Here is a 23903-nt window from a genome sequence, read left to right as displayed (position 1 = left end):
ATAATCTAATATGAACAGTTGAGAGCCAAAATAAAGTGAATAAACACAATTGATAACAATTAACAACAGAAAAAAGTATAAGCAAAGAGATCTAAATAGACCTCATTAGGGCGTAAAAAAAATAAATTGTTGATAGGAAACCGTATTACATATTTGATAGCTCTAAATAGATCTCATTAGGGCGTAAAAAATAAAATTAAAGATGAGCCGTGAAACAAAACATGCATGCAGCGAAAAAGAAAAGAAAAGGTAGAATTCATAAAAATCATATTTGATGGGATTTTTTTTTTCAGATTTAAATATATAGGATAAACCCTATATTTTTTCCTTTGACAATCTTAGGGCGGGGGGGAGAGGAGAGGAGAGGATGAGAGGGGGAGAGAGAAAGAGAGAGGAAAAAAATGATGGAGGGTGACCTGCGCGCGGCATAAAGCTGCCGCGGCAGTAGGCTGAGTTACAATTGGTTAGGGACGATGGCAGTAGAAAATGAATTAAATGTGTGTCGGATATTTTAAGATTTGTATTTTAAAAAATTAGTATATTTTTTGAGGGTTCGTGTAACAAAAGCGTTGTTAAAAAAGCTTTTGTTTAATAAAACCAGAGAAAAAACAAAGGTGCCAAACAAGCCCATCCTCCAGAAAATTTAAAAAAAAAAAAATTACTCCACTCAAATGGCCACACGTGAACCAATCTGACAAATCCTAATTAGAATCAAACGTATTGAACTATGCAATTAATATAATGCTCACTAATCTATTCACGTGAACAAGGCTGACAAATCTTGATCAGAATCAAACGTATTGAACTATGCAATTAATTTAATGGTCACTAATCTAATCACCATCTTAATTAATTTACCACAAATATAAAATACATTCCGTTCACTCCAAAAGCATAATCCGCTTCATCCCCACTCTCCTAATCCACGCGTGACTTCACACTCCCTGAGTCGCCTCGTCCTTTTCGGCTTTTTCTGGTGGACCATTTTCTCCTCTGTACTTCGCGTTTCCTCCTAGTCGGCGGCTTTTTCCAAATCAAACTTTGCTTTTTCTTGGGCCTCAGGCTCAATCAATCTCAACCGTCCATCAAACCGCACAAAATTCAAACGTAGAATCCTACCGACCAGCTCGGCCCGAACTATATATAGGGGAGTAAAACTTTGCCGACCAATTGGGTCGGACTTGGACCTTGGAGGGGCCTCTATAAACCTCTCTATTCAGCCGGCTCTTCTCCTCCTTTTTCAACAAACGAAAGCGCTTCTCTTCTTCCTCTTTCCTCTAAAAGAGAATTATTCATTGTCTTTGAGCCAGGCCTCTGCTTTTGGCCTGCTTTATTTCTGGTAGGTTGTTAATTTTCTTTTTTTATTTCCTTTAATTCTGCATTTTTGTTTCAGATTTGGCCTAAAAATTTGTTTTTTTTTTCCTTTGGGGTTTTTCTTTTTTTGATCTGGGTTTTGCATTTGGATTTCTGGGTTTTTCTTTCTTTCTTTCTTTCTTTCTTTTTGTGTGTGATGAAAGTTCAAGAAATGATCTTTTTGGGATATTGGTCAATAGTAGGATGGGAGGGCTGGAAAATGCATTCTTGAGAATCCATGGAATTTAGGATTCGAATAGAAGGAATGAGTGATGGGGAAGAAATTTGAAAAAGAAGAAGAATATTCCATTGGAATATAAAGTTGACTTTCCCAGCTTTGAGCTGTTTCTTCTTTTAATCTTGTACAAGGTTTTTGGCCAGCCAAATATCAGGTTCTGATCTTTCCTGGAATTGACAAAACAAAAGTATTCATAATTTCAGAAAGTTCATCTACATAACTTTTGAGGGGATTTAATGGTTGATGGAAAACTATGATAGCATTTGCATTAGTGATTCTTGTTAGTATTTTTTATTATCAGGAAGTTGGTAAAGTTAAAATTGTTTTATTTTTGTTTGGGGCATGATTTGTGTACTAATGGTCTGGTGTGTTTGGTGGTTGGAAATGGGTTCTTGTTATTTGCAAGGTTAAGATGGTTTTGATGATATGTTGTAGTGAAGCCTAGGCGCTAGGCGATTGTCTAGTGGTGTGCTTCCTCTGCCTGCCGTGTTGTTCTGCTTCGAGTTTTAAGTAAATGGGCTGTTTTCAATCAACTGCGAGGAAACAGTTTCCCGGATATGAAGATCCCATAACTCTTGCTTCACAAACAGCTTGTAAGTTGATTCATGATTGATTTGTAATTTTAAGGTTAATTGGCTCTTTTTATGTTCTCCCTTTGGTTGATTGTTTCATTTGCTAATAAGAAACGTTATAATCCTTGTATTGCTTTTCTTTTCTTTTTTTTTTTTTTTTTGTTTTTCTGGAGAAGATGGAGGGCAGTAGTGGGAGGATCTTAACTTTTAACTACAGCTCTATATTTGCTTATTTTACCTCTTTCAGAACAGATTTAATATGACTGGATTTTGTTTTGCTTAAATATAGCTTCGGAGGGGGGGCGGGGGGAAGAGAGAGAGAGAGGGGGGTAATTGAGTGTATTACAAAGACCGTGTTGAAGTCAACATTGAAACATAGTTTAGGAGTGTATGCTGAATTTTGTTTTTTGAAGCAGGAGTGTATGCTGAATTAATCTGTAACTTTTTTTTTTATTGGTAAAGTTTGATCTAGCTTAGGAGGTAAAACTCCTTATTCTGACGTGGATAGAAATGACAGCATTCCCTAAATCTCCTTTCTATGGGTATAATGTTTAACTAGTTACATCTTTGCTTCTTCGTTTACAGTCATTTTCTTTGGGCATGTTGGTGCGTTTTAATTTTATTTTTATTTTCGTTGACTACAGAGATTAAGACGCAAGTCTTTTCATTGCTTTTTCAGTTACTGTTAGTGAAGTTGAAGCATTGTTTGAGCTATTCAAGAGCATTAGCAGTTCTGTGATTGATGATGGGCTGATAAATAAGGTAATTTTATAAAAATTTGAGAAGCACCTTATTCATACAGCTTAGGGGCTATTGTTAAGGCTCTATGTAGTGGTTTCATTCTACTGGTACACTTCTGGCTCTTAAGTGCTTAAGAGTTATAAAGGAGAATGCGAAGGAGCTTTCAGTCTAAAATGACATTGAAATTTCGGATATGCAGGAAGAATTTCAATTGGCATTGTTCAAGAACAGGAAGAAAGAAAATCTTTTTGCGAATAGGGTAAGAATTTTCAGAATGTTTTGATCAATTGAAATCTGGTTCGACCTCTGACGGTTACTTTGGGTGATTTGAATCCATGTATGTGTTATTGATCTTGTCAAATCATCCTGAAATATGCATGTATACTGAAATTGCTGTAATCCAAATTGGCAAACATACTAATTTAGCTGGGCTGTTATTCATCATGTTTTATGTTTTTTAACAAATTTATTCTATCATGTTTCTTTTGTTGTGATCTGGAATGTTTGGTGTACCATAGTCGCTTCATTTTCCGTGTGCAGATTGCATATGTGGGGGGTCTACAGCTTAATACACTTTAAATTCTTGGCAGCAAAAAATGCATTTTAATTGATTCTTCCCTCCCAAAGAAATGCTTTTTTCCTAGGCAAGCTTTGTGTACTGTTTTATGACTGGTTAATTCTGTGCAAATTATCTACCTGACTTCCATCAAAGCTGATTGCTCATTAAAATGAGGGAATTGCTTTGCTAACTTGCAACACTGCTCAGACCAGATACCCTTTCATGGAGAAGCTGTTTCTTTCTGTGCCTAGTCTACTTCTATTTCTACATGCAACATAGTTGCAATAAGAAGTAGAGTTCGAATGCCAGATTTGAGGTAATGGTTCATGGGCACGAGTTAGATGTTTGGGAATTGGACCAAATTTAAACATGCAAAGCTGCACTGAGGAATGTATTTGTTGATTGTTCAAGTTTGAAAATCCTTTTTTATCCTCAAAATGCAGCAGTAATGTCTGCCTTGTTGCATCGGTATTTCCCAGAAGGTTCTTCTTTAGCAGGAACTTCTGGCTTTTGTGTGCAACCCATGTGCATGGATATAGTAAATGTGTGAAAGGACACTTGCAATTTAAATATAGCATGGATGTTGCAAGCTTTTGTGGCTTCTGTTTCCATGTGCCTGTTGTTGCCTGCCTATCTCTGCAATTTTGCATGCTAATGGTGTGACAAATTTCAATTGCAGATTTTTGAGCTCTTTGATGTGAAGCATAAAGGTGTTATTGATTTTGGTGACTTTGTCAGATCACTCAATGTTTTCCACCCGAATGCTGCACAGGATGATAAAATTAATTGTAAGTTTAGCAATTCTGAAAACTATTTCATTCATTCGGTATTTATAAGATAAAGAAGAATTGCATTCAGTGAATATTTACCAAGGTATACTTTGTTGTGACATTGCAGTTTCATTTAAGCTTTATGATTTGGATGACACGGGATATATTGAACGGCAAGAGGTATGTGTTTCTTAATTTTAAAGTCAAATCTGTCCATGAGATCTGAACAACTTGTGTCCATGTCTAAGTATTTATTCTTTCAATGTAGTCTTTATGAAGGCTTCTTTATAGTCTGTGAATTTTGCAGGTTAAGCAAATGCTAATTGCTCTTTTGTGCGAGTCCGAGATGAAGTTGGCTGATGAAACTATTGAGATCATATTGGATAAGGTAAGTTTACAACATTTATGTACAGCTTATTTGGTTGTGCTTTGTGTCAAGTGCATTAGGGCGGGCAAAGTCTTCCTGCCTGTGCTGCTTGCCTCGGGTGCTTGGATGCATCATAATGTGTTCTTATGTAAAAGATTGTTATTCTTTCCTGGTTAGAATGTTGCTTTTCCTCTCAAAGCATGTTCACGCAATTATCTATCCTGTCCCCTTAATGTTCAGATCTCTGTTTTTGAAAGTCCCAAAATATGTATCCACTTGGAAAAAGTGAAATGCATGATTACTATCTTCTTCTGAGTCTCTTCATCTGTCTCCATCTGTTAGTTACAACGTTTGCTACAAACTATTCAAAATTAGAATGTTGGGAAAAGTTAGATTTGTTAGGTCTAATTTGAATGTTCTCATAGATTAATACCTTTGGCTGTTCTCACTGAAGTATTCTATATTTTAAACTGATAAATCCTTACTCCCTCCCCCACCAAAAAACCAACCCCAAAAACTCTATCTTTTTACTTGTTGGAGTTTGAAGTAGGGAGCGTAGTTGTATATGGTCATCAAATACCATAGAAGAGTGTGGCTATTCATGGTAGCATAAGGTTCAGAGGAATGTGCCGTGTGTAAAAAATATTATCTCATTGTTGGATAAGGTCGAATATATTCTTTTGAATCACAAGATTGCCTAACTTGTCTGATATTTATGGAAAGAATGATGGTATATGATAGAGGGGCTTGCTTTTGACGGCTTAAAAGTAAGTTATAATTAGATTATTTCAAGTTGAAACAGCAGGTAGTACTGAACATGTGTTGAAAAATTTGTGCATTTTTTGTTTATCATGATTTGAAAAGCTAAATTCACAAACAACCCAAGGCCTGATTTTCAATATCTGTATTTTCCATTTTCGACAAAGCTGCCGATACTTAGAGAGAGAGAGAGAGAGAGAGAGAGAGAGAGAGAGAGGGAGAGGCTGCTGATAGCTTATTATAAGCTGTTGAGAATAGGCCTAAACTTTATCTCCCAACTTTTACCTGATCTTTGTTTATGCTCTGGTTTTCCTCTGGTGAGTTTTACTGCAGAAATAATACTCAGCAGTTTGCTGATAATTTTTGAACAGACATTCAATGAAGCTGATCCAGACCGGGATGGTAAGATAGATAAATCTGAATGGCACAACTTCGTGACCAGAAACCCTTCCCTGCTCAAGATAATGACACTCCCTTACTTGAGGTAACTTGTGTTAACCTTCTTGTTTGCACCCAAATGCCTATGATTTCAGATGTTTGACTGTATTATTTATTTGACTAAATGCAGGGATATAACTACTACGTTCCCAAGTTTTGTGTTTCATTCTGAGGTTGACGAGATTGCTACGTAGTTAGCGCACGATCCTTTTTAGCACTCTAGTGTTCCTTGTTCGCCAGTTATTTTAAGTTGCGACTCACTAGGAGCAGCCATTTGTATGATGGGGGAGGGTTCAGTCGATACCAGTGATGCCTTATTTGACTGAGATGGTTGTGCCATTGTTCAGCTATTCATTGTTCAGCTATTCACTGTATATTGTGCTCTGAATGGAATTTTGTAGCCTGATTTGCTGTTAATAGTAATCACTTTGCCACTCTGGAGTTCACTGATAATGCTTGTTGATTTTTCTTGAGACAATAACGAATTAACGATGATGCCTATGCTTCTCCCCAAAAGATGGGGAAGATGACTTTCAACTCCATCCCACTTGTTATGATTAATTTTCTTTTAAACAGTGAAGGACACATCTTTCTTACTTACTTTTTGTTTGTTTGTTTTACTTCATGCATTAATCAGCCAGTTTCACTTTCAACTCCTTCCCATGCAACAAAATCCAAACCATGCATCTTGATGCACAACAAATCCTTCACTAATGGAGAGCAAAATGTTTGCAAACCATGCATCATGATCTACATAAAAAGTGAGTTTTATTTTTAGTGCATATGAGAGAGCTAAGATTTAATTCAATTTTATTTCTTCCCCGAGGTTAGATCAAACGAATCTAATTGTTTGTTAGTTTAGCTCGTTTAGGCCTGTTCATGTTCGATAATAGCTCATTCAAAATTTTATATAAATCGAGTTCCAACAAATATTTTAACTCAATAAAGTAATTGAACGAACATAAACTCGTTTGTGAATTTAAACGATCGTTCGCAAATATGGGTTTAATTGTTATTTCACAAAATTTATGATTAATATTGTATTCTTGATTTCTAATTTCAAGTTTAATTGTTCACGAACATAGACCTAATTGTTCGCAAACGGCTCATTTATATTAAACGAATTGAACTTGAACTCGAATTCAAAGTAGAATTTTGCTTAATAAGCCAAATATGAACATAGATTTGGAGTTGGAATATTATCTAACGAACACCGAACAACAAAACTTAAACATGAGACGCTCGACTCGTTTACAGCTCTACCTATATATATACTCAATCCTATTCCACAAATTAACTAGTTGAATATAACAATATAGTTACAGTTTGACCCTATTTCATAAGTCAACCACTTGAATATATTAATATAGTTAGGGTAGAGAATTCACTTTCACATTTTAACATAGTAATATAAGTTAGGCTACAAAACACTTTGCCCTCCGTGGGTTCGGGTGCATCGCATGGAGACTATTACTATTACACTCTCTAATGGCAGGTTTATGAATACACAATATATACCCATTTAACTCCGAAGTCATTCCGGTTGTACCATTGGCAGCACATTACAAACACAAAATACAACATTTGGGAGACAAATGTGCCATTAATTGTTTGTTGTCTGTTTTCCGGAGTTCCCTCAACTATTACGGATAGATGATCACTCTGCATCGTGGCTGCTCATAGCCCTTTTGACAAATCCACATCAACTGAAGACTCACCGCGGCTGCACAACTAGTTCTGATCGGTAAATGCGCTCACTTTTTCTATCATTTACATTATACTGTAACGGGCCAAGTAATGGGCAAAATAATCTGTCTTTCATGTCTTACTTAATGTCACTTCCTGTTTGTTTAAATGCTTCAGTGAAGAGCGACCCCCTGTTCTTCACTGTGTTTTGGAATTATGACATATTTCGAACTCTTACTTGATCTGGGGTTGTTTTTATTCTTCACAATCTGCCAAAATATTGGCTTTCATATTGTATTGTGGTATAACAGTTTTAACCTTGGACCCTGAACTTTGATCAGTATGCAGCTTTGATTATCAAATATTTGGGTAGTGGTGAAACATTAAAAAGAGTTCTTCTCTTTATGGATTTAAAGAACTTCTACGCATAATTTTCAGCGCAAGGATTTTCAGTTATGTTTCACCTTTATAAGGGGCTAACATTTCTGGACGAGATATTCATTTTGCTTTCTTTTAGAAAGCCTTTGAGCTAAAATATAGTTAAAATTTAATATATCCAGTAGAAGTCCTTTTTTTTTTGTTTTGGGAGTGGGTGTGGGGTGTGGGGGGGGGGGACTTACTAATAAAAATCTGGCATCCTGGCTGAATTTTGTGGATAGGCTTTTTTGTTTTCTCGTGGAAAAGCCGGCCGAGTTTGCCAGTCTTGCATGGTGGAGGCAGTTAATTATAGTTCATGGGTTTGAATTTGGCAGTTTCATTTCTGCAGGAACGTTCTGTTTTCAGATGATTTTTTTTTTTTTTTCCTGTAAATGGCACAATGTCGCCAGAAGGCAATTCTGTTACGTCCCTTCTTGATCAAGAGCTATTGGTCCGTCATTGGCATTGCCTCAAACTCTAGCTTAAAGTCCGTCTTTCACAGATATTATGCTTCAAGCAATAAAGTGGACGAGGATGGATTGTTAAATGCATGTGATAATCTTACCAAAAGCTTGGCTTTCAAAGATTCTTCTACTTGTATAAAGCCAGCGAGGCTAGGCTGGGAAGGATCTTCTCATGCAATCCTGTTAGAAAAGCTTGAAAATGTATTGAAGGATCATCAGGTGGATGAAGCTTGGGAAACTTACAAGGATTTCAAACGCCTGTATGGCTTTCCTGAAGACTCCATCATGAGGCAATTGATAACTGAATTCTCCTATTCTTTGGATTCCACATGGCTTTGTAGGGCATTTGATATAGTCTTGTCGATGTCAAAAGAGAAATCGGCATTACCTAGGCTGGATGTACTGACTAAGCTCTGCCTTTCCTTAGCAAGGGCTCAAATGCCTTCCCCGACTTCTGTGATTCTTAGACTGATGCTACAGAAAAATTGCTTCCCACCATTGGATATACTGGGGTCGGTGTTTCTCCATATGGTGAAGACAGAAATGGGAGCAATTCTGGCAGCAAATATCTTGACTGAGATATGTGATCTTTATGAGCAATTAAATGAAAGCAAATCTAACTTTGCAAAGATGATAAAACCAGATACAATGCTATTTAACCTTATTCTGGATGCTTGTATTAGACATCAATCATCTCTCAAGGGTCAGCAGATCATAGAGTTGATGGCTGAAGTTGGAGTGGTGGCTGATGCTCACACTATTGTGATTATTGCTCAGATTTATGAGATGAATTGTATGAGGGATGAGTTGAAAAAATATAAGAGACATATCGATGTTGTTTCAGCTTCTTTGGTTTCCCATTATCGACAGTTCTATGATAGTTTGCTGAGCTTGCATTTCATTTTCAATGACATTGATGCTGCTTCTGCACTCATAAAGGATATGTATCAGCATGGAGAATCTAATCCTGCTCGGGAAGCAAGGAAGGAATCTTGTACTATCCCAATTGGCTCTCCCAATCTTAAGATTGGTTTGAAACTACATATTCTACCAGAACTTCTTCAGAAGGATACCGTAATCAAAGTGGAAGGAAAGCCAAAGCTTGTTTTGAGTAAGAATGGAAAACTTGTCCTCAGCAGCAATGCGGTAACAAAACTGATGAGGGAATATAAGAGATGTGAGAGAATAAATGAACTTTCAACGCTTCTTAATTACATTCAAAGTAAACTGGGTTCCTCAGACTCTCATAACTTGTGTCATGATGTCATTGATGCTTGTATTCATTTGGGATGGCTGCAGACAGCTCATGACATTTTGGATGACTTGGAATCAGAAGGCAGTTCCCTGGGCCAAGGTTCATATGTGTCCTTGTTGACTGCATATTACAACAGAAAAATGTTTGAGGAAGGAGACGCACTAGTTAAACAAATTAGGAAAGCTGGTATGTTGACAAATCTATATAATGAGATGCCTATCCCCAGACATGGATTAGAGTTGGAGGATGAAAGCACCTTGAATTTTGAAAAAGTAAGAGTAGCAGGGAAATCAGACTTGGTTGAGGCTATCATCCATGACATTAAAAAAGAGGCCAAATCAATTCCACCTTCTACTGTGATTCATCAGTTAAATTCATCTATCTATTTCTTTATGAAGGCCAAAATGATTGGGGATGCCATGAAGACATACCGAAGAATGCAAGAGATGAAGATTCAGCCTACTGTATTGACTTTTGCCTATCTAATAGGTGGGTATTCTTCTCTGGGAATGTATCGCGAAATCACCATTTTATGGGGTGATATCAAGAGGAACTTGGAGAAAAGTAATTCAATGGTTCACAGGGATCTATACGAGTCATTGTTGTTGAACTTCATACGTGGAGGTTATTTTGAGAGAGTACTGGAGGTCATTGCTTTCATGACACAGAACCGGATGTACCTGGACAAGTGGGTTTGCAAATGTGAATTCTTGAAGTTTCACAAGGATCTTTACAGGAGCTTAAAAGCATCAAATGCGAGAAATGAGGTTCAGATGAAGAGGCTTGAGCACGTGCGGGCATTCAGAAATTGGATTCGCATCAATTAGATTTATGTGGATGGTGTAAGAACTTGACATCTTTGAAAGCAGGCTTTTATTTCCACTTGTTTAAGCCATGAACTCAACATATAGAGCTTGAACCTAGTTGGTGCTGTATAAGTTGGAAGTTCGTGGGGTAGCACAAATATGTCGTAGCAAATGGTAAAACGGGGAGCACAATCAAAACCATCGCTGCCTAAATGCTTGTAAAACTTTGGAAGGTCCTTGAATGATGGGGTAAATGGAGAGGAACATGCCCATGGTGGTTTAGTAGTTCAATATGCAAAGAAGACAGGGCAGGAAGTATAGGAGTATTATCGGCTATGTCTCAATTGCTGCAGATTTTTGTGCATTAGACCACTGGAAGTGTAGTTGACTGAACCCACCTTTCATAGTACATCAATGAAACTGATTGGGTCCTTTATGCCGTGCACTGTGACTTTCAAAATTCGTGTTGACATGTATGATCTGTGACTACATCAATGAAATAGATTCTGTCTTTCAATCGGCAGAACGAGACTTCCAAATTCTTTCTGCCATATCCATAGTTACATTTGCTTATCCACGTATTGGTTAATAAAAAGGCATATGGTTATTACCAAAAAAAAAAAAGGGGTATGGTCAATACTCAATACAATAGCATTTGCTAGTGCATATTTTCACTAGAGACTTCAGAATAAGCCAACGAGGAAAAAGCGTTACTGATTTGAAGGTCTGATGGAAGCTTTGGAGGTCTGACGTGTAGGGGTGTTAATGGGTTGAGTTCGAGTCGAAATTGAAAATTTTGAACCAAGACCTCCCTTTTTATGTAGTAGATTCGGATTCGACCCGTATACCGGACGGGTCTTGACTTTAGAGTCTCAGATCCGGGTTCGACGGATTCACGTTGGATCCGGACTGGTCCGGATCTAAAAGGCTCAAATTTAAATATTCGTAAATTAAATTCAAAATCAATCACAAATCCAATTTCTAAACTTAAACAAATCAAATTACAAAATTGAATCACAAATAACTCGCAATAGTCAGTCCAAAACTAATCATAAATCAATCTACTAAGTCATTATTAAATTGTTAATTTAGTGAAAGAAGAATGTATTTAGAAATATTTATATTTTATAATTATTCATATATATTGTTCGGCTTCGGGTCGAATACAGGTCGGAATCCTATATTTCGTATTTGACCCGTTTTTATTAGAGTAAACGGATCCAAACCCGGATCCCGAGTATTGGAATTATTTTTCAATCCAAACCCGAAAAAATTTATACCCGACCCTTTGACGCCCTTATTGACGTGCATATTCTGATTCTTAGTTGGAGGGTTAATTGTCAGTTTATTCTGTTATTGGTCTAGTGAAGTGAATATTTGCATCTCTTTTTCAACGGTAGTTTTTTAACTAATCTATTCGATCCCTGAATTAAACTCATTTTGGTGATAGCTCCTTCTTTGGATAATTCATTCGAAATAAACAACATTCATGTTCATTAAGTTTATAAACTCACTTGGAAATCTGATGGACTTATCTACTAAATTTTTAACTTAAGTTTCTAATCATATCCATAACCATCTCAAGTATTGTAACTACCAAATTACTATAGCCTTATAAATCAAAGCTCGTTAATTAATTTATATAATCGTATTTATGTGAAAAATAAAATTCATATAATATTAATCCATTTCAATTATTTTCAAATTACACACACATTGAGTGTGTCCTTAATGCTAATAATATTAGTAACTTGAGTTAACAAGTAAACTTTTCAGCCCAAAAAAAAAGATGGAAAAGAAAACCATTAAATTTGGTTCAATAAATGCTCGTTTGCTTGAGCTCGAGATTATAGTAAAATTAAGATTAAAAAAAATTTAAAACTCGTCAAAAAATCCATCTAGAAATTGGTAACTCAAGAGCCATATTAACAAATAGTAAAAGTTTTTTTTTTTAAAAAAAATACCAAAAAGAAAAGAAAACCATAACTTAAAGAAGAGGGATCTGGCAGCGGAAGGAAAAGTTGTTTCTACTGCTCAGTGGTTTCATAGAATCTCTTCGGTCTCTCCTTTGCACTCAACTCAGCAGTCACAGAACAACCTGTAATGGACTTTGCACAGCAGGCAATGAACTTATTCGGCGAGGAAGACGATGACGACGACCAAAACTACCGAAACGACGACGTCGAGAAAGATGAAGAACACGAACAAAAACAAGCCCGCCAATCATCGTCTTCCTCCGGGGCCTCATCCTCCGGCGCTTCCTCCTCGGCCTCCTCCTCCGCCGGCGCCTCCTCATCGGCCGCCTCGTCTTCTCGGTCGTCGTCGTCTAATCACAGCAGAAGCAGCAGCTCAAGCGAGGAAGATAACGAGAACGATGGCGGAGAAGTGAGGTCGCGGGATAACAGTAATGTTAATCATAATAAGAGTAGTGATACGAATTATAATAATTGTGGTAAAGAAAATTATTATGAGAATTTGGATGAGGAGGAAGATGACAAGGATCTTTTTGGGTCGGATAACGAGGATTATGGAAAAACCCCTGTTAATAGTCCCTACCCAGTTCATGGTAATTTTTCCTTTTTTATGTTAGTTTTTTTTTACACCCTTTGCATCAGTAAATTTGTTTGGTTTATTGGAAGCTGATAAGTTGATCTCGGGCATCTTCTGTTAATTTTGTCTGGAGTGTGTGTGTGTGTGTGTGTTTTTTTGTGGTTTGATTGCTTTTTGGAAGATTTTGGTAGGGTTTTTGAGTGTTGGACCTTGTGATGGATTAAAGTTGAGATTTTGGACTGTTTCTGCTGTTGGGGTCTTCATTTTTGAGTGTTTACATCAGTTGGGTTGTACATTGAGCTGGGAAAGTGCATGCCTTTCTCTTTTCGCTTGGGTCTTTTTGGCATGCGGTGGACGGGTCTGACAGCATAATCTGCTGTACAAAACTGTGAATGTTCCGCTAGATGAGTTTGGCTGCATATTCTGGTTTATTGGCTGGATAATATGACGCATGCAGCCTCTGCATTCAATAGTGTTGGTTTTTTTTTTCCCCTTTTTGGGTGGGACAGGGTGGCCAACTGAGAGCGCGATCCTAGTTGCAAGACTTCTTTTGTGAATTTGCTATCTAAAATACTGTATGATTGTGAGCTTTCTCTAGTTGAATGTATGCCAGCTATTATTATCAACCCCCTATTTGGTTATTTCATTGCTTTGATCTTTGTGATGATCGGCTAAAATATATTCAAGTTTGCGAGTTTGTGATCTTATTGGCGGGTTTTTTTTCGCAATGCAAAATACAGATTGCATCTCTTTAAGTTGTAGTACTTTTATTAGCTATCAAAGTTCTGGTGTTTTTATCAACTTCGTGTTTGGTTCTTTGACTGCTGTGGTTGGTTCGATGGTTGTCTAAAATATATCTGAAGTTGTATTGCTCAAGATCAAGTTAAGAGCTTTATCTGTGTTCTGGAAATTGGAGCTTTTAGCAGAACTCTTATCATTCAATAATTGGATTTACAATGTATGATGAGTGGATTGGTGCATTGGCATCAAAATTGTTGCAATCCTAAGTATTTATATTTTATTCTGCTGATTTTAGGAATGCATTTAATCTGCTATCTTATGTGTGATTAGGAAAATCTGAATTTTTTTGAGCCAGCATTATGGTTTTAACCTCTACATCAGTCTCTCTCCTTCCTCTAATCCCTAAGGCCCCTATCATGCCCTCTTGTCAAAGTTGAAAAAGGCAAACATGGACATGCTTGGAAAATTCGAAAAGAAGAATAATAAGTTCAATGATGTTCTAGATGGTTATTACTCAATTTCCTAATGTGCAGTTTTGCCTGCAATACGTAATACGAACAACCATATGAGAGGGGGTTTTGGACGTGGCCGTTGGCAGCACAACAACCGAGGACCTGGCCTGCTTCCTCGACCTGGGCCTTATCCTCAAAGACCCAACTTTGGTGGCCCAAAGTTCTTTAATGCCCCTCGTGATGAACGCTTCATTTCTGAGTTAAAATTTTCAAAGAGTGAACAAACATTAGCAAGAAAATGCATAGCATTTCAGGAGGTAATTTAACTTTCCTTCTTTAGTGTCGTCAAGTTTTCTTGGTTTGAAGTACTCTGGTTCTGAGAATAGAAACATATAACTTCGATTTCTGTTAGTTGTTTTGTGGACATTAATATCTGGATTTGGCCATGTTAAGATGCTTGCCCTTCTAATAATTTGTTGTATCCCTATTTGTCTGCCATTCCCAGCTTGAGATCCAGTGAAATAAATTGGGAGAAGAGTTGTTTGCCCTTCTTTCGCGTGTTACATGAAACGAGATTATCTGATTGGTTTTGTTCTTTGTCTGATTTTGTGATTAAATATAGCCTTGCGAGCTGGCTTGCTATAGTCGCATAGAAGGTGGGGAAGTCTTCTTTGATGACCGTAGTTTGGTAAACCTCTCTTTTGACAGTTTTAATTTTTTCTTAGCAGTAGGTCTGGTTTTGAATATTTGATGATGATGTTTAGCTGATGTAAATTGCTTCTTTCTTGACAATTTTCAGAGACTATTTAAGCGTCTCATTACTCAAGATATTGGGTTTGACCTGAATGAAGGTTTTGATACTTTCATTCCAAAGAAAGGTTAGCTTACAAGGAAATGTGTATAACATGGAAATTTTTTATCATAAGATTCAAACCGCTGGAGATATCTTTTAGGATTTGTAACATTTATGCGCTGCCAATAATTGATGCTTGATATGTGATGGTATTGTTTCAGATCTAGGCTCTGAGGGCTTTGGTGATCTTCTGGCTTGCATAAGAAGTAAAAACATACCACTTCAAAACATGCACTTTGTGGTGAGAAATCTGCACTTAATCAAGCATTTTATTGCAAATATACTTCAAAGGCAGATAACATAATGTGTTCCTTTCTCTTTATTCTTGTGGCAGACGTATCGCAACAACCTTAATAAGGTAAGTAGTTATTTTTAGTAGCTGGTTAAAATACTATTCCTACTTCTCAAAAAGATCTAAGCAAAATTTGTCATCGATTTGCATTTTAAAATGAAGTAAGGATGAGATGAAAGATGTTCTTCCCATTTTAGATAATATGGAATCAAATTTTGTCATTGATGCGCATTTTAGAATAAAGTTACCATGATATGAAACATTTTGTTGTTCTGGTTTTGGATTAGATCTGGTCATTTCATTGTTGATTAATGTATGAAACATTCCTTAGACTATTTTTCATCAGTGTTGCTTTAAGGTTATGTTAGAATATAGGTTTAATATTCTGATGAGTGTAACTGCATGGCTGTGATGTTGATCAAATGATACAAGTTACAAGCCATTTTATTCGATGGACCACTATGTGGCTACTTGACAGATGATTTCATTAATTTGTAGATATTGGCTACTGCTTATATAAGGCATGAACCTTGGGAGATGGGGGTACATAAAAGGAACGGTGTTGTGTATCTTGACGTGCATAAATTGCCAGAAAGGCCACAAAGCGAGCTGGAGCGGCGAAGGTAAATTTTTCTTTATCATTATTAAATCATTCATGGCTTTAACTTCTCTGTTTCTCATCAGAAAGTCTGGGGATGTCTAGAATTCACTTTTTTCTGGTGTGGGTGCCTATCTAAGATGGATGGGTGCCACCTCAATATTTGGACACTGTTACCTCTTGTTCTTCTTGTGCTGTTGTGATCCTGAATGCCAAAGTCATATTTTGAGTTCAATGCTGGCCAGAAAATTTTTTGTCTTGGCTTTCTTTTAGGCAGGGTTTTGTGCAGAATGAAGTAGAACAGGAGTTAAATCACTGAGAATCAGCACACAGACATGGAAGTTAGTCTGGAAATTTAGTTTCTTGGCAAGACGTTGATGTGATGTTTTATTTGCAGATGGAAATACAATAGTGGAACTTGATACAGAGATTTGCTTCCAAGTGATAGGATTATATGCTGATTCATTATTTCATTTGGATTAATTTGGTTTGTTTGATGTAATTTACGTAAAGACAGAAAAAGAAGTTAATATAAAACTCCCTTAATTGATAAGATTACCATTCTTGTTGTCCTGTCAGAGCTGTTAGACTAAAATCATCAAGACTTGGTTCTCTCTCTGTGGTCTATACATGAATATGTACAGGTGCCAATATGTGCAAAATCGGTTTTTAAATGTATCTCTAACACCATCACAGTGATCTTCCATGGGCAAAACATAAATAACAACACTAATAATTCTTGTAGTTGTAGTGCAAATGTGGTAAGATAAGGGAGGATTGGCTAGATATAGGCTCTCCTATGCTTCTCGACTTTAGAGGTGACATTTTTGGACTTGTCTCGGACTTAAACCATTCTCTCTTCTTCTCCCTTTTCTTTTGTGGGGGGGGGGGGGGGGGGGGGGAAGGGGGCGGGGTGTTGAATTTGCCTTACCAGCACTTCTGAATAACTTGATTACTACCCGAGCCATGCCTTTCACCTCTTCATTCTTCTCCACTGTATATTTCTAAAGTCTTTCTGCCATTTCTTGAATTAGATGTTACTGGGGCTACTGCTTTGAGAGCCTTGCTACAGAAGATCCAACTAGAGGCGATGGAGAAGGGATTCATCATGTTGATGCAAATGTTGAGTATTGTTCTGTACTTAAAACCAAGTTGGGAGCACATCGCATATTGATGGGCGCTGAAATGGATTGCTGTGATTCCACTGATGATGGAAGGAGGTTCTATGTAGAACTGAAGACAAGTCGTGAGGTGCTAAGTCTGATGGAATTGTGTTTTGCTTTTCCTCTTTCATTTCCTTAGTATTTTTGATGTAATTTCATATCTCATCTGCTGTCTACAGCTGGATTATCATACCGAGGAAAGATTTGAGAGGGAAAAATTACTTAAGTTCTGGGTATGTATTCATTGGTATGGATTTTGTGTCCTGTTTCTAGTTGTCAGTTGTTGTCTGCTAATGTATTTACTTTTTGTGGTTAACATGTACATAAGAATGCAAAATCTGCTTGTTTTGTTTATGATGGATTTCTTGTCTGGTGATGTGTGTATACTTTGTGGAAGTTGTATGAGCTTACATTTTTGTGTTTACAGCTAAGTTGCACTATTGAGACAGAGCGTTTATTGTAGTCATTTCGTATGAGCATTATCCTTTTTTTTCAGCATTGTCCTTTCATTTGTAGTTTCTCAATAGCTGATTCTTTTGTGCTTTTTTTTTTCTTTTGTTTCTTTTGGTTTTTAAAGTAAAAGTGATCTCATTCCTGATAAATTCGTGATTCTTTTGTTTAAGATTTTGGGTATATGTCGTGATTAGTAGTCTTTCAACTTGTTTGACTTTATGTAAGCAATTTTATCTCTCATCTTGCAGATCCAGTCCTTTCTAGCTGGTGTACCTTATATCGTTATTGGATTTAGGTAATTCATGTGATACAATGGTTTTGTCCTTTCTTGTTGGATAACATCTTTTCTCCATCTTTCCAAGCTGCAAAAAGAGACAGCTTACTGCATGCAGTTTCATTAGCTAGTAGTAGGTTCTGAAGGTAAATAAACCATGGTAGAACACAAGTGATATTGATTAGTTTCATAATATTTTCTTGATTCAGAGATGATGGTGGCCGACTTGTCCGAACAGAAAGACTAAGAACCAAAGAGGTTACAGGAAGAGTAAAAATGAAGAATTACTGGCAGGTAGGGTATGCCAGTCTTTCATTCTCATCATTTGATTAGTATTTTTCTGAGGTTGTAATTTAAATGCACCCTCATGATATTTCATGACTTGTGTATCTCGTCCACTGGAAAATGAATTTAATGCCAAATTGGATAGCTCAGCTTAAGGTGTTGCAGAAGTTATGAATTTGGCTTTTGCTAGCCATATGTCAAGGTATCACCATATCCTGTGACTTGAGCCAGTTAAAGAAAAACAGAAGAGAATTTGATTTTGCTCATTCATGTTTCCTTCAAATTATATCTCCCATTTTCCCTTTCACTCTTTTTTGGAGTTTTGGTTGGAGTTTCCCACCTGCTGTTGAGGGGGGGGGGGGAGGAAATATTCTTTGTGATGAAAATATGATTGGGAGTTTTGTCACCACTCAGTCTAGTTAACAGCAATGAGCTGGGAAAATGCTGCATTTCATGTAGAAAATAAAATTACAGTCCTCATTAATTCGTGATATCACATCATTTTTACGACCCTCATCATGAACTGTGTGGGCAGCCCCCCCCCCCCACCCCCCTCTTCTTTTTGGGCCCTTGTATTTTGCAAAGATGGCAATTAAATGACGATGTTCATGGCTGGATGTAATTGTTTATTCCTGACTGTAATAACGGGCTTGGCAGGGTGGAGTGTGCCTGGCATTTGCTGATGAGGTGTTATGCTGGCTTTATGGAACAGTCAAAGAGAGTAAGAACATCTTAATGCTTTTAATTCAATTCGAAGTTTTTATTTGGTTGCTGAGGTAATAGATGGAAGGAGGAAATGTTGAAGAAGCCTTTCAAGATTGTCTGCCTTTTTGTTTGTGATATCAGCAATAAAAAAATGCTTGTTCCAGACAGTTAATTGGTCTTTAATTATTTGGTTTCAGATGAAGACTACATTTTACAGTTTGCTCCGCCGTTCACACGCCTGGAGCTTTTGCAAGCAGACTCTTGTCCAGATGCAATCACTGACCATGTCGACCAATTATGACCACCCAATGACCTCATAGACTACAAAAGTAGACTGCAAGATAATTATACAAACTGTGGTGAAAACTGCTTTAGTACTATCATGTTAAAACGGAATGGAGAGGTCTTTTGAAACTTGTATCAAAATTTTCTGTTTTCTCGTTCTTACCTCCTCCACTTCCCAAACGAAGTGGTATAATGTAGTCTGTTGTATGCTTGAACTGCAATGACCCAATTTGCAGATACTGCCAGCGCTACAGAGTTGATTGCTGGGAACTCCGTGACATAACTGGAGAATTTTACCGTTCTCGCATCATAAAATGCACAAATACATTGAAGATTCTGCGACATCACTACCAAATTACTACTATTCTCGTCCTTTCTGGCTTAAGGCGCGCATCTGGAAATGAGCCCCAGAAAGTAGTAGATTGCACAAGGATAGGAGTCTGCCAGTTTCTGGTCTACAAGCTGTCAAACTACACGTGTGGAGAGATTTTAATTTGATAGCTTTTGAGCTTAGATTCTTTTTCTTGAACTTTGGAATGGATGTTGTTTTGTTTATGATACTAGTGATGTATCTATCATTCCATCATAACTGTTTGGTTAGATATGGGGTTTCGCTTTGCTATTAAAATTTGTAAAGGAGGGGACAGTAATCTCAATTCAAGGCTTGTCTATTTCTAGGTATCATCATCTAATAGAAAACTATTGAATGTTGATAGTGGGATTTATTATTCACAAAGTATACTTCTCAATCCTTTTTTTCCTCTTTTTTAATATCATATGCGTCATATTAAAAAGTAGTTACACTAAATATTTATTACTACAAAAAATTATCTTCAAATAACCTTCAATCCAAACAAATCCACTAGTATTGTATTGTTTCTGATATTGGATTAGCTGTTTTTGGGAGTATTTTTGAAAAGTTTTACTGTAGCAGAATTTTTATAATATATTTTAGAAAATATTTTGGAATATTTAAGAATAGGAGAGTTTTTAGAATATATTTTGAGATATCTTTTAAATATTAAAAAAAAATTTAGATTATATTTTAAAGTACTTTTTAAAAATTTTAATAATATTTAAAAAATTAGTTTTTGAAAAACTCTTGAATCCAAACAGTAGATTTGTTTCTGAAAAGGAAAGAGGGGAAAAGTTCCAATATCAGAATCACGTGACGAGCACGTGCCAAAGGAGAAGTTAAATTCCCGATTCTCCCCCAGCCCCCCCCCCCCCCCCCCCCTCTTCCACTGCAATGGCGGTTAGTGTGTGTGTATATATATGTATATACAAAGCTCGCTTTCTTCATTCTCGTTTCACTGATATTCAGTCTCTCGGTTGGCTACCTCAACAAAAGAGTCTTTGGACTAAAGATTAACGCAGAATTAGGGTTCTGTAATTTTCCATCTTCAACCAGAGATGGTGCAGGCGGAGGAGACGCCGACCTCGACTGGGAGGCTGAGCAGCGAATCCATGAATAACATGTCCGCGAGACTATCCAAGCTCGATAATTTGTACTTTCCTCGAGCAATCCAACCCTCAGCCACCACCGCCGCCCAACGCCAGTCCCTCCTCCTTGACCTACTCTCTCGTGACGCCGCAGTTTTCTTAGGTATGCATGTTCACTTTAATTCTATAGTATTATTCGTAAATAGTGATCCAATTTGTCATTTTTATATATACTTATTTCGTAATATGTGAAAAATTCATGCTTTAGAAAGTTATCATGCAATTTGTCAATGGAATGAAATCATTTAGTACTTGGTTAAGATGAAGTATGATAATTTGATGCTCTGATATTATAGTCAAATGACCAATTTTCTTTTAGCTTTAGCAATTTAACAAATAAAGTGAAGTACTGGTGCACCGGATGGGAGTGAATGGTAAAAGTTACTACTACTATTGGTGGAAATACTAAAGTAAATTTGATTGTGGTTTAATTAGGTTGTCGCCTATCACTTAAGAGAAATTATAGAAGAGGTCATTCCAGGAATTGAATCTAATCTAGGACTAAAAAATGTTGTTTAATTCAGACTTTGAACTGTGTTTTGTTTAATGTCTCCATTCTCCTCTCCTGGCTTCCTCTTTGTTGATCCTCTTGTTTCTTGTTTTCTGGTTCCTTCTCCCTAACCCTCTTCGTCCGAGATGAACATTATCATTTAGGAAGGATTTCAAGCTGTCATGCCCGAATAGCCACATCAAAATTTAGTTTGAGCTTACTTTTGCTGTTTTAGAAAGGCAGGGACTCTGATGTTCCTAAAGTTATCAAATTAGTCATAATAAAAGAGATTCAATGCTAAAAAAAGTTGCTGCATTTAATAATGAACTTGATAAAATAATTTGTCAGCAATTTAAGGTGCAATGCTTAAAAAGAAGAATCACTAAAAGACACCTACTAATTTACTTGCAAGCCTATGTGAATTATACTCTCATTTAAGTAGTTCGCAGTGGCGGTCAGCTGCACATAGATTTTTGAAGACTTCATACTTCTTAAGACTTCACTTAGATCTTTAAAGATCTCGTATTTCTTGGGTAAGAACACCCCTTCTCTAACTGCCCCCATTGCTCCTGCTGTTGCTCCACCTGTAACTACACGAGCTCTTGGATTTTAAAATGTCACGCGTGCTGAAAAATTACACTTATTTTTTCTGGCCTGGTGGTAATATTTTTGGAGTTGCTCACGTGATTCGTTATTTTTTGTTGCAGAGAGATATGGATCAGAGTTAACACCGGATGAGCTTATGGAATTTGATGTTTTAAAAGGTGATTATGAGATCAATTGGCATTTAAATCACTTACGAAGTGTGCTTAGTCCAACAGCGGAGGAGTTGAAGTCTAGGTCTACAAGAATTAAGAATAGAAGGCTGGCATATTTAGATAAATTAATTAGTGATGGGCAGTATTTCTCGGAGGATGAAATGAGGGAAAGAGAGCCTTACCTGCACCATGAGTTTGTAGGGAAGTTTCAGGATCCTAGTGGGAGGAGCATGGCTAGGCCTGGGGAGAGGTGGTCAGAAACTTTGATGAGGCGTTCTGAGGAGGCAATGCTAGTTCAGAAAATTAGGGGGGAGCAGCAGCGGCTAGGTGTTGCCGAGAGAGATTGGGTGGGTAATGAGGAAGCACAAGAAGAGGAAGAATCAGAATCGGAATCAGAATCAGAATCAGAAGAAGAGGAAGAAGAGGAAGAAGGTGGCAATAACGATGAGAGAGAATACATGAAGACTCGTGTTGGTAATGGGACTTCACAAGTTCAGGAGGTAATTATGCTTCTCTTGAATAATTTTTGTTTTTACCGTATGTTCTTTACCTTCTTTAAATCGAATATTATCAGAATTCAGATATTTCTAACCAAATTTCTTGATTACTGCTCAAATGGAGAAAGATGAGTACTTGATTAGATTGGTTTTTGTGCTACAACTTTTAATGTATTATGTTTTTAGCATTCTAAATGAAATGTTTTCCCTGTACAAGTCTAGTCTTGGTATGTTTGGCTATGTGTCAATGAAATCGGGGCAATGACTTTTATGGTCTGCCAGCAACTTTGAAGCATTTTAAATTTTCCTTTTTTTTTGAATAATTTTACTTGAGCTTATCAAAAAATTCACCCTTCTTCCTACAGCCTCTGATAATTCGGAGTTTAGTCATCTAGGTCTTGTAGAGGAAGCAGCTATTCTGGTATATATGATGAGTACTTAATTTGCAGTTATGTTGGATCTCATTCTGAAATTTGAGTTAAGAGGGACTATTAATAGATCGGTCGCAACAATGGTGTACAACTCCTAATGCGACCCTATTTGTCTAATAAGTCATTAGATGACTGGAACCTTGTTCAATTTAAGTAGCAGATTCTTGATGTGATTCTTATCTACTGGATTTGTGTGTGTAAAAATATTCAGGTGCCCATAGATGATATTTCAGCTGGAAATAATGGACAACCCACAGCGAGTAAACCTGCTGAGGAGGAAAGTTTATCCTTGGAAGAGATGCAAGATCGCATGGACCAGTTTATCTACATCATGAAGCAAAAATTTTTATCAGGGGAAGATCATCAGCATATGGATTATTCGAAAATTGATGAGGATGAGAGTTTAGATGATCACTGGATGAAAGAAGCAAATGATGATGCAGAAGAGAAGTATTTCGATGACGTTTGAATAAAATGTTATTCAGAGTAGGAAGTTGCCGTATGAGTTACCGCACCCTCAATACGTTCCTCTTCTCTCTCTCTTTCTCTCTCTCTCTCTCTCTCTCTCTAATATGTTCCTATTCTGTGACTTTGCTTATGTAATTATGTAATCCTTTGTTTGTTTACTTTTTTGGGTGAAGTCAAGTCAGCGATCCGGTCCATGTTAGTTCTGGTCTATCGCTTTGGTAATTTTAGCAAGTTGGAGAGAGCAATTTTGATCATGAAGTTTAAATACTAATTTACTAAAATGGCTGTGCATTGATTGTTGCAAGTCATGAGTCATGTGTGTTAGAAACTGTGCACACACACTACTATGGGCTTGTAAATATAGCATAACCCCCTGCCAATATCTGTCAATTCTTGCCAGAACTCCATTAGTTAGAGCTCACATGAAGCAGGGCGGCACATTCTTGAGTTCTACTTGCCCTTCTGCCTGCAGCTGCTAGTGTTCGTTCAGTCATACTAACTAAGCATTCATGTTTCTAACAAAAGATACTTGCAAGTTCCGAGTCTTTGAAGCAACAAGTTTGAATTAGATACCTATTATTCTTTGGTACATTACATACCCCAATCTTGAGCCATATGAGTTAGATGACACTACTATATTGTTCGTCAAGGGGACAGACGACTTTTTGCCTACACTAGGC

General features: G+C 37.0%; 4 protein-coding genes across 8 annotated transcripts; all 4 read left to right on the top strand.

Moving 5' to 3' along the window:
- The first annotated feature begins 1172 nt into the window (after window positions 1–1172).
- Window positions 1173–6231, top strand: LOC140004069 (calcineurin B-like protein 1). Of its 3 annotated transcripts, none has more exons than XM_072063719.1 (9): window positions 1173–1339; window positions 2027–2184; window positions 2843–2925; window positions 3104–3163; window positions 4143–4251; window positions 4361–4413; window positions 4541–4621; window positions 5731–5843; window positions 5928–6231. In XM_072063719.1, the coding sequence occupies exons 2-9, from the start codon at window positions 2106–2108 to the stop codon at window positions 5989–5991; spliced, it is 642 nt and encodes a 213-aa protein (XP_071919820.1). In that variant the 5' UTR covers window positions 1173–1339; window positions 2027–2105; the 3' UTR covers window positions 5992–6231. The 3 variants fall into 3 exon arrangements, with proteins under 3 accessions (XP_071919820.1, XP_071919819.1, XP_071919821.1); XM_072063718.1 differs by having other exon boundaries at window positions 1998–2184; XM_072063720.1 differs by having other exon boundaries at window positions 1198–1339; window positions 2032–2184.
- Window positions 6232–7214: 983 nt separating this feature from the next.
- On the top strand, window positions 7215–10964 carry LOC113706308 (pentatricopeptide repeat-containing protein At4g17616). The gene is made up of 2 exons (XM_027228181.2): window positions 7215–7541; window positions 8250–10964. Exon 2 carries the CDS (start codon window positions 8293–8295, stop codon window positions 10444–10446), a length of 2154 nt encoding a protein of 717 aa, XP_027083982.2. The 5' UTR covers window positions 7215–7541; window positions 8250–8292; the 3' UTR covers window positions 10447–10964.
- A 1461-nt stretch (window positions 10965–12425) lies between these two features.
- On the top strand, window positions 12426–19797 carry LOC140004068 (NAD-capped RNA hydrolase DXO1-like). 3 transcript variants are annotated; one of them, XR_011820479.1, is made up of 14 exons: window positions 12426–12991; window positions 14250–14485; window positions 14791–14856; window positions 14968–15046; window positions 15183–15262; window positions 15356–15379; window positions 15812–15936; window positions 16946–17162; window positions 17254–17307; window positions 17776–17822; window positions 18011–18095; window positions 18744–18807; window positions 18989–19194; window positions 19313–19797. XR_011820479.1 is itself a non-coding variant. In XM_072063238.1 (13 exons), the coding sequence occupies exons 1-13, from the start codon at window positions 12529–12531 to the stop codon at window positions 19090–19092; spliced, it is 1644 nt and encodes a 547-aa protein (XP_071919339.1). In that variant the 5' UTR covers window positions 12426–12528; the 3' UTR covers window positions 19093–19797. The 3 variants fall into 3 exon arrangements, 2 of the variants coding, with proteins under 2 accessions (XP_071919339.1, XP_071919340.1); XM_072063238.1 differs by having other exon boundaries at window positions 18989–19797; XM_072063239.1 differs by lacking the exon at window positions 15356–15379 and having other exon boundaries at window positions 18989–19797.
- Window positions 19798–20315: 518 nt separating this feature from the next.
- Window positions 20316–23381, top strand: LOC113706777 (uncharacterized). The gene is made up of 3 exons (XM_027228768.2): window positions 20316–20682; window positions 21777–22327; window positions 22967–23381. Exons 1-3 carry the CDS (start codon window positions 20490–20492, stop codon window positions 23222–23224), a joined length of 1002 nt encoding a protein of 333 aa, XP_027084569.1. The 5' UTR covers window positions 20316–20489; the 3' UTR covers window positions 23225–23381.
- The last annotated feature ends 522 nt before the right edge of the window (window positions 23382–23903 follow it).

Source organism: Coffea arabica, chromosome 8c (assembly GCF_036785885.1).
Source record: "Coffea arabica cultivar ET-39 chromosome 8c, Coffea Arabica ET-39 HiFi, whole genome shotgun sequence".
Taxonomy (NCBI): Eukaryota; Viridiplantae; Streptophyta; class Magnoliopsida; order Gentianales; family Rubiaceae; genus Coffea; species Coffea arabica.
The sequence above is the reverse complement of the archived record's forward strand: the minus strand, read 5'-3'. Positions and strand labels throughout refer to the sequence as shown.